The 10,571-nt window shown below is 41.6% G+C and overlaps 1 protein-coding gene across 1 annotated transcript; it reads right to left on the bottom strand.

Moving 5' to 3' along the window:
• Positions 1 to 1,747: 1,747 nt before the first annotated feature.
• Positions 1,748 to 6,688, bottom strand: LOC133140996 (C-C motif chemokine 19-like). The gene is made up of 4 exons (XM_061261335.1): positions 6,551 to 6,688; positions 5,174 to 5,297; positions 3,738 to 3,852; positions 1,748 to 2,762 (listed from the first exon to the last, which is right to left on the bottom strand). The coding sequence occupies exons 1-4, from the start codon at positions 6,609 to 6,611 to the stop codon at positions 2,733 to 2,735; spliced, it is 330 nt and encodes a 109-aa protein (XP_061117319.1). The 5' UTR covers positions 6,612 to 6,688; the 3' UTR covers positions 1,748 to 2,732.
• Positions 6,689 to 10,571: the final 3,883 nt, after the last annotated feature.

Raw genomic sequence — 10,571 nt, 5'->3', positions numbered from 1 at the left:
CAATAACAACATTTTTATCAAATTGCCTGAAGGTTTATTTGTATAGTGCATTTAATAAACAATTGTCACAACGCACATTACAGAAAGCCTCAGTCCAAACCTCCACAAAAGCAAAACTAGGGCACGAGTGGCAAGAAAATGTAGATTTAATTTAAATGATAACATTTTCACCAAAGAACATCTGTGAATGCAATTATTATTGCATTGGTGTTCAGTATCATGGTGAGTGAGGGGTTCCCTATCGGAAATTCATGCTGTAATGAAACTGCTGGTAAAGAGTGGGAGAGCTCTGATATCAAGCATGCTCAAACATTTTCCTAGTTCCCCATTCCAAATCTCTGTTATCTCTGTTCCTTCCCACTGTCATGTAGGCTGTGATGTCACAATAAGGAATCCTGACACGCATCCCTGGCCCGCATTCCTTTTTTTACCTCACAATCAGATGGAAACTTTCATTGTTGTGACAGCCGTTTAATTCCAGTGCTGGTTTATTCCCGAAGAACACGGGCTTATCTTTGAAAGTCTGCCATTCTCAGCCGTTATTCGAACGAATGCATTACGACTGCCTGAGATGGAACTTTAACAGACTGGGGATTTGTGCATGGTCAAAACAACAATAACCAGATAAACAACCTAAACTGGAAAAGCAGGATGAATTTCCATTGTATAACAGCCTTTTGTGATTGTATTTATGTGCACTGTTGAGCTGTATTTAAGGCTCAATGAAGCACAAAGTCTGCTTTTCTCATTTTCAAGAAAGCACTTTTAAATAAAACCGGGTGCATGCATTTAAACTCCATCCGTTTGCTGTGAATCTGTTCCTTTAGTGGAATATTATAGAGAAGTGGTTCCCATACCAGTCCCGCGGGACCCCTGTGTATGCTGGTTTTCGTTCCAACCCCCATTGGAATCCCAGAACTTTAACCTGAAGACTGTTTGTCTAGCTGAAAACTGGAAGGTGATCTCATTTTGGGGTGTGTGTTCTTCATTGCCTTGATGGGTCAGGTCTGTGTGTGTGTGTGTGTGTGTGTGTGCGCGTGGGGCAGGTAATGTGAGAGCTGGATAAGTCCAGAAACACAAGTCATGGACAGCCTCAGGGGAAATTCCATAACAAATTTCCTTAAATTCAGCTACACATGTATTAGGCGTATTCTGTGGAATTCAATATCACACCCCTACCCTTGCCCCAGGGGGCAATATTAGTGGGACAAAACTACAAGTATGGAGCCTCAAAGAAAGTAGTAACACTCATCAATGTGTTCCATTGTCTCTTTCAGAAACTGCACACAACATTGACCGTGCAATTCACAACAATGCCGCTGCCCTGTTTGTGTTCTGTGCATGGACTGGGTTGAATACCTTTATTTCTTAACCTGCAGGTGTGTTTTCTGTGGTAAAGTCACATCATAAAGCCCTGACACACGTGCGCCATCTGGGCGTGTGCCGTTTGTCTCTTCTTTGAAATGGCCCTTTGTCCTTACGGGGACCTACAACGCAAAGCAGGATTACTGAGTTAACTGATAACTGCGCTGAGTAAAACCGGGAACAGATCTTTTTACTTCAGTTCATGTTCCAGATTCAGGACGGTTCCAGGTATTACTCAGTGCAGATATCTGGCTAACTGGATAATCCTGCTTTCTGGAACGGTCCCCAGGTCATGGCAGTTTGTGTGCTAGAGGGCTCCTTTCATCTAGATCACTATTAAGCCCTATTCATGACCAGACAGGAGAATGAATCGACAACTCTGGTGGATTAAATTCTCTTTATTAAAAAAGAAAAACATTTTAAAGGATTCACAAGGCACACATGCATATGCTTAAACAAAACAATTATTAAAAATCAACTCAGGATGACTTCACGGTCCTGACTGAAAATACAGTTCGAAAATGAAGTTTGAGCTTAGGTGACTGTGTTGGGAGACAGGCTGATAGGAAAACATGACACAAGATAATGAGTTTTTCCTGAGGAATTTTATTGGGTATGCCATTATGAAAAGAGTACAGAGATAGCTGCACATACAGTACTGTAGTACCATACACAGTCACATGATCGTCTTACAGCTCACGTACAGACACACAGTGCACTGAGACATTGGCAGCGTTGTGTTAATAAGTGGCTTCACTGAATTTACAAATTGTTGGTTTACAAATCTTGGCGATATTGAATGTTTGTGTTCCTGAAGGTAACTTTTGTCAGTGAATATAACGTAATGTGGTTTCAGGGGACCTCGAAAAGAGGGATGATTATGAGTTATTGTTATTGGCAATGCTTGGTAGCTTCGGTCTCGACAGTGCTCACAAAGCTTGACTCTCAAACCTGTTGGCTAAGAGACAGAACTATCTTTACTGTAAATCCTAATTTGACCTTCGTAATTATATGTAATGTAATTTCGGGAGCAGTCGTATAATCTGAGAATGAATGTGGTGATGGTGAGAGGTGGGATTTTAAAGCTAAGAGGCAAAAGAGGCAGCCTCTTAAATATGAGAATCATGATCCTTATGAGCTGAGAACTGCTGGTTTTCCACCCTCCCTTTATCTGGTGAAAAGAAAACTAGGCCTGGATTTGGATTTGAGGGTCAGATTTGATAGAGGAAGAACATAAAAGTGCGTTGTTCAGAAGAGTATAAAAGCGTTGGATTCACATTGGTTCAGGTTGTCTGCCGGGCAGTGCAGGCTGTGGAGGATAGCGCCCCGCTCAGCCTCGTTCCCCCGGCCACATCCGGGCAGCCCGGTTACTGCTGCAGGCCCTGACACCACTTAGGCTGGGGAGAGGAGAAACAGACGCACGCACCCGCATGTATGAGAGGCCGTTTAGGCCATGAATCACACTCCCTCTTAAATACACCATCATAGTCTCTCGCACACACTATCGTAGTCTCTCACACACACTATCGTAGTCTCTCACACACACTCTCACACACACTATCATAGTCTCTCACACTCACTATCATAGTCTCTCACACACACTATGATAGTCTCTCACACACACTATGATAGTCTCTCACACTCACTATCGTAGTCTCTCACACACACTATCGTAGTCTCTCACACACACTATCGTAGTCTCTCACACACACTATCGTAGTCTCTCACACACACTATCATAGTCTCTCACACTCACTATCATAGTCTCTCACACACACTATGATAGTCTCTCACACACACTATCATAATCTATCTCACACACTACGGATGTGTACTTCTATACATATCAACACACATTCACAAACAGTAACGGTGATATGATGACATGAAAGGCCAGTCTAAAGTGTACATATTAAACAGCTGTATTCGGGGGCTAGTGGCTAAGCTACATGACTGGGACCTGGAAGCTTGGGGGTTCAAGCCCTGGTGTAGTCACGATAACATCCGCACAGTTGAGCACAGCCCTTAATCCCACATTGCTCCCTTGCTTAGTCTAATCAACTGTAAGTTACGTTGGATAAAAGCATCAGCTAAATAACAAATTATATTAATTATTATTTCCAATGTGCTATGTCATGGTTCAGGGTATTTTCATCAAAAGGGTCAATGTCAAATGAGAATTTTCTCTATTTCTTGTTTTCCTTTCCTGTCATTACCTGTGGTTTCGGTCGTTAAAATGGCGAGTCTCACATTGAGCATAGTTTGTGGGAATAGCATTTTGAGGAAGAGATTAAAGCATACGGCTACTTCGCAAAACCTGCTGGCATTCCCACGCATTCCCGCCAGCTGGAAACGGGTGAGGCTGAACGTACCTGGAAGTTCCTCTTCGAGCACCGCTTCAGCTTTCTGTCCACGTTGATCATGAGAGCTTTCACCCAGCTCTGATCTGCTGGCGCGCACAGCTTGAAGTTCTGCATGCTGGTGAAGCTGGAAACGCAACACATTTTTATCTTGATTTGACCTTTTTCTGGAATAGTCCCTGACGCCTCCTCTCCAGAGATACAGTATTACAGATGTAGTAAATCCATTTTATTGGCACATGAAAAAATATTTTTGAGTTCTATGCTTGGCTTATTTGAGCTCGTCTGTCATCTCATCTGAGATGTCTGCACAGAGATGCATTTTAAGGGTTATAGAACAAAAATGTGCCCAATGTGTTATTATTTCTGAGAGTGTGCAATCCACTTTCTGAGACCTAACTGTTTTGTACGCCACTGAGGACCCGAAAGCAGACCACAGGATAATTCAAAAACGTTGTTTATTAGTCCAAGTTCAAAAGCCCAGAGATCCAAAAACAATGGCAAAAACAGAAAGCAAAAGAATGGTTCAGTAAACAAGCAACAGGTCAAAAATCCAGGTAATCCAGGTTACTCCAGGCGTAAGTACAAAAGGACTAAGGCAAAAATCGAAGTAACAAAACGAAGCAAATAATCAAAACCTCAAGGAATCTCAAGAATAGGCAAACAAGGAACTCGGCACTATAAATGATCAACGTTCTGACCAGGAGCAAAGCGGAAACTGAGGTTTAAATACATGAGGGAAGGTGACAAGTAATCAGGGACAGCATAGGAAGGCGGAGTTATAGAACAGTGCGGAAAACTAAGAGACTGCGTTAGTGAGTTAGTTGCGTGATAAATCTAAACTACCCAATTAAAGTGACTGTTAGTTAGTTAGTTAGACAGACAATAAGTGTATTAATCGGATTAGTACTGTACAATATATCTAGATTAGTAGTAGGTAGTAAGAATAGTGCTTTACAACATTTAACTATCGAGAGAAGGCGGAAGTAAGGAATGTGAGTTTGGAATAAATGTTGAAAACCTGGAAACTACCGAAACCACCCGAATAGTGAAGCATGCAGACAGGGGGAGTGACTCTGGGTCGTAAACATACAGACACAATCATAACAGGGGATCACAAATGCGAAACTGTCATGGGAAACAATAACCAGATATGCATGATAATGAATGAATAACAAGAATAAACAATAATAACACTAAATACAGACAACAGACTCAGAACATTACACAACGCAGAGGATACACAGTCAACCAAAGCCCTCCCTCCTTGGGACACAGTATGACTGGATATGCCTGTACATCTCCAAGTTGCAGTAACTGGGATTGTTATGGCTTTAATACAGACTACAATGCACTAAAGAATTGCTTCTAGCATTAAACTGCAGCCAATCCTATTTCTCCCACATGCTCCATGTGAGAAATCCCAGCTAATAATATTCTGTACTCACACAACAGCGTCGATGTTACAGCCTTGACCTTTGACCTGCTTCTCGTATCTCTTGACAATGCTCTTGGGTATAGGGTTGTGGCCGACCTTCAGGCAGCAGTCCAGAGCCAGTTCTCCCTGAATCACTGTGAAGGGGCAGAGCCAAAAGTGACACGGGGTGTCAGTCAGTCAATCAACCAATCAAGTATCAATCTGTCGATGAACTGAGCAAACTAGCAACGAATCAGTGAGACAAGCAAAGAAATTTGCGAGCACATAATTGATCATCTGTCCAAACAACTGACCATTCAACAAATCAACCAGTGATTAATGGTGATTAAAGGTGATTAATCATCAAAACTACAAATTAGCAGACCAATCAGGAAAGGACTGTCATAAATAGAAACATAGTTGTATGTTATAAGATCTGTTTACTATTTTCTTCAACTTTGTCTGACACACGTTTACATTAGAACATATCAAATATCGTTTCGGTTGGATTTAATTTCTTTTGATTGCTTTTTGTTTTGCCAGATTCCTGGTCCAGAGCCAATGGTTTCATTGCGGATTGTGTTTCTCAGCTTGAATTCACTCAGTGCCTGCAGTCAGGTGAATTCACACAAGACTAATAAACAAGAAAGCACTTGATGCACTGTTGAGTCCCAGCTGAATGACAAAGAGGAGAGTGAAATAATAAAAGCAACTTGAATTAGATATAATGTCTGAACTGCCTTTTCTGTTTTCCTAAAGTTTGCATACTGGGAATTGAGAATGTTCTGAGCAAAAGGTCATATTCACGTCTCGTGAAATTCTCTCACCTCGATTAGAGAGTATTACCCCTGAGCCTGTGTTTGCAGATGACAATCAGATCAGCCCCTCGGCTGTCTGCATTCTGAACTAGGAATAAATAAACAGGCATGCATACATCCAGACACACACACACAGACACAGACACACACACACACACACACACATACACACACAGACACAGACCCACACAGCTGCACACTCACACACCCACACAGGCACACAGACGCACACACAGAAACACACACACAGGCACAGATGCACACACAGAAACAAACGCACACACACACACACACACACACAGGCACACAGCGCACACACAAAAACACACACACAGGCACAGATGCACACACACAGACGCACACAGACGCACACACACAGACACAGGCACACACACATACACACAGGCACACACACACACACACAGATACACACACACAAACACACACAGACACACACACACACACACACACACACACACACACACACACACACAGGCACACACAGACACACACAGACACACACACATACACACAGGCACACACACACACACACACACACACACACACATACACTCAGTAAGAGGACTCACAGCTGGAGCAGCAGAAGAGGCACAGCAGCCAAAGGCAGAAGATGGAGACGTATGAGGTCATATCGGCGACGCGTCTGTTCTGGGGTGAGTTGCACACGATGACACACTTCCTGTGTGGATGTGAGTAGTCTCTCTCCAGCTCTGTTCTGGGTTCAAAATCTCTGTTCCCCCGGCTTTATAACCCAGCTCACCACTAAGTTTCAATTTCATTTCTTTTGCACCTCCCTTTCCCACTTTGTCTCTCCCTTCTTTTTTTCCTCAGCTCTTTTCAGAAAATTCATGAAAGGAATTAACAGAGTGAACCACAGGAGAACATTCAGGTTAAGTTCTGTTAGCAGAACGAGGCGGCATGAGTGGAAATTAAGAGAGAGAGGGGTGCTCAACCTCAGCCACCCACAGTCCACCTGTTTGAGGCCAGCAAATGATTATTGTTGATTATTGCTGTTAACTTTGTAAAGGTCCCATATTGTGGAAAATGACATTTGCCTTGCTATGTGGATTATAAAGGAGTTTAAGATATATCTCTATCAAAGGATAAAAATATATAATTGTAATATCTTCATATTCATCTAATATCTATATATTATACTGTATACCAACTCTCATTCCGGTGCAGCTATCTCCAACAAACCAGTCAATGGAAAAAGTATTTCAGCTGGGTAGATAAAACGAAACTTTGCAAAGGGTGTAGAAAATAGAAACTCAACTCGACTGGCCTTTGAATAGAGCCAGAGCAGGCTATAAAGAGCTATTGTGGACTAAAGGAAGACTAGGGCCAATGCCTTAGTAGGTTGACTCCCAATCAATAGGCCATTTTTATTCAACAGGAACTGTTATTACTGTGGAGATCAGGTAAGGGTTGGGGACAGTTTAGTTTGGGGATTCCCCCTGATGTAACAATCACTGTTGGGTATTCAAAGCAGTGATCTGTGCGTGCGTGCGTGTCCCTTACATGCATGTAGCACAGAATACATCTGCCAGGTCACCTGGGTTTAGGGAGTATATAGAATTGCCACGGATGGATGTCTAATTCAATTTTGTTCTTACACTAAAGTTCAAGTGACAGTTTTGATCTTTACTGGCGAGACAAGCTGGTGTCTGCTGTGATATTATACACCACTGTGGTCAGAGTTCTGCAACCACACATTATTGCATAATAAACCATGAACCATGATTACTTATAATTACTGTGTACTTACATACAGGAAGTAAGGTGGCAGTGTACTGTATTGGTGACAGGGGAGCACACCTTGCAACTCCAAACCTTTGGTTTTCAATTACCAGCTGGGGAATTTTCAGCAAGATATGCAATCTTAAACAATCCAATCTGTGTAAATTCATCTTGATAACCTAAACTGCGGCAATGTAATGTGATGCAATGGAAAGTTTTAGTCCAACTGCTTAGTGGATATTTACACTGTGATTATCAAAAGTCCTTCAGCTTTAGTGGCAGTGGTGACAGAATTTTAATATTAAGCAGAAAACATGACAGAACAAGCAGCGCTCTATCAGTTCCATTAACAAGAGTCAAAAGTCATCCCTTTTGGTCATCACAAGTAATGTTTCATATACTGACAGGAAATAATTAAGGAAGTATTTCAGGAAGTACCTAACATGAACAAAGTGTTCAGTAATGTAACACTTGCATAAATACCATATTATTTGTACCCAAGAGACCTAGTGGCTCAACCTCTAAAATACATACAGTAGCTCCTATTCCACCTGGACTAATGGCTTAGTCAACATGGATAAATGTTAATAAATGATCTCATTCTTTGTTCAGGTTGGTTATTGCCTTGACTCATGTTAGGTAATGAAGATACACAGGATGGTGTAACTGACTGAGAGAACATGGATGGCTCCTGACCAGGTGAAAGAGCTGTCCCTTCCATGTTGGAAATTGCTTATGGTGGCAAATTGAAGTCAGTGAACTAGTCCTGAAACAGACCTATAGTCGGCAGGGACAATGTGCCCTAATGGATTAAAGAGGTTTTTTTCCCGGAAAGATTTTAGACTCAGAATTCCCACTCTGCCGCTCCCATTTTCCCGCCAGAGCTGTTAAGATTTGGGAAGTCAGAGACAAGTACTGGCGTCCTGTGATTGAGTAGGGGGCTTTCTGTGACCTCGCTCTTCAAGGACGACCAGCGGTGGTATCAGCCAAAGAACACAACTTTTGGGAGCAATAACTGAAGGGGCCTCCTTTTGCCTCTCAAATGGACATGTTTCTTCATTTGAATTTCTCCGAATGGCTTGTGTGCTGAAGAGGGAAGTGTACAGTAAAATTACTTTCGGCAATGAAAGCAAATATAATGCCAAAAGGATACTTCAACTGTCTGGCTCAAATGCCTCACCTCGAAATGTGCCACTTGCTCTGACTACTGTTTTTTTTTTGTCCGATTCTTAACATTTTCCTGTGTCATTTCCTCAATGGCAGAGAGATCAATCTACATTTATCAATGTAGATAAAGTAGGTGTCTGGGAAACAAACCGTGGGCTTATGTTCCTGGAAGATGAGGCTGGGGGATTTCTCTAAAATTGTCGTCAGCCTGATTAAACTGCTTAAACTGCTAACACAATTCATTCACATAGTATAGGGAATACAAATACAAGCAGGTTGATACTGAAATGTTGGAGGGCCAGTAGAGGTCACTCTTCACCTCTGAACCAAATAAAATCCTATACCAGTGTGAGGATGGTTACACTGTAGGATGTACGTTCTATTCTGATTTGACTGACTGCACACTGGGGTTGAGACTCACTGTGGTTATTAACCCTGCAAACCGTTTTTTTGGAATGCCTTTCTAAAATAAATTGTATGTCAGTGTTCTAGAACTCCATTGCTGTCAGTTACCAGTAGTGATGGTTAAATCAGCATCACAATTTTCAGTTAAGAACATTCTAATCCCATATTTCAATAGAATTAATATATTTAACCTTTTTGCCGTTAAATTATGTCCATGATACTAACTGACAGAGCAGGGGGCGTGAACCCCAGGGTCAAAGTAACTCCCTACATTCTGTCCATGTGCTTAAATCTCCCAAAAACTCATTATGTCTGCAATGCCTTGTATTCTCTTGTCTTTAATTCCCTTGCCTGCCAGTGAAAAACAGACTTAGTTCTGATTTGGCCTTCCCTGTTAAAAAATAAATATACAGGCTTGGTTTATTACTTTGTGTAATTACTGTGGAAGCAATTATACATTTGAAATTCAGTGTTATTGGAAGATAGTTATTTTTTTTGAAAGGCACAAATTCAAATTTTAAATCATAAGCAATTACAGGAACAATTATATATCAGCTACAGTCAGGTCCATAAATATTGGGACATCGACACAATTCTCCTCTTTTTGGCTCTATACACCACCACAATGGATTTGAAATGAAACAAACAAGATATGCTTTAACTGCAGACTTTCAGCTTTAATTTGAGGGTATTTACATCCAAATCAGGTGAAGGTGTAGGAATTACAACAGTTTATCTATGTGCCTCCCACTTTTTAAGGGACCAAAAGTAATGGGACAATTGGCTGCTCAGCTGTTCCATGGCCAGGTGTGTGTTATTCCCTCATTATCTCATTTACAAGGAGCAGATAAAAGGTCTAGAGTTCATTTCAAGTGTGCTATTTGCATTTGGAATCTGTTGCTGTCAACTCTCAATATGAGATCCAAAGAGCTGTCACTATCAGTGAAGCAAGCCATGATTAGGCTGAGAAATCAAAACAAACCCATCAGAGAGATAGCAAAAACGTGTGGCCAAATCAACTGTTTGGAACATTTTTAAAAAGAAAGAACGCACCGAGCTCAGCAACACCAAAAGACCCGGAAGACCACGGAAAACAACTGTGGTAGATGACAGAAGAATTCTTTCCCTGGTGAAGAAAAACCCCTTCACAACAGTTGGCCAGATCAAGAACACTCTCCAGGAGGTAGGTGTATGTGTGTCAAAGTCAACAATCAAGAGAAGACTTCACCAGAGTGAATACAGAGGGTTCACCACAAGATGTAAACCATTGGTGAGCCT

This window comes from Conger conger, chromosome 11, assembly GCF_963514075.1.
Source record: "Conger conger chromosome 11, fConCon1.1, whole genome shotgun sequence".
In the NCBI taxonomy this organism is placed as follows: Eukaryota; Metazoa; Chordata; class Actinopteri; order Anguilliformes; family Congridae; genus Conger; species Conger conger.
Note: the sequence above shows the minus strand (reverse complement) of the source record. Positions and strands in the feature narration are given on the sequence as shown.

Coding starts and splice junctions, on each gene's coding strand:
- LOC133140996 (XM_061261335.1), bottom strand. CDS start 6,611: ATGACCTCATACGTCTCCATCTTCTGCCTTTGGCTGCTGTGCCTCTTC. Junction 5,298..6,550: donor CCTCTTCTGCTGCTCCAGCT/GTGAGTCCTCTT, acceptor GCCCCTTCACAG/TGATTCAGGGAGAACTGGCT. Junction 3,853..5,173: donor TGTAACATCGACGCTGTTGT/GTGAGTACAGAA, acceptor TTGCGTTTCCAG/CTTCACCAGCATGCAGAACT.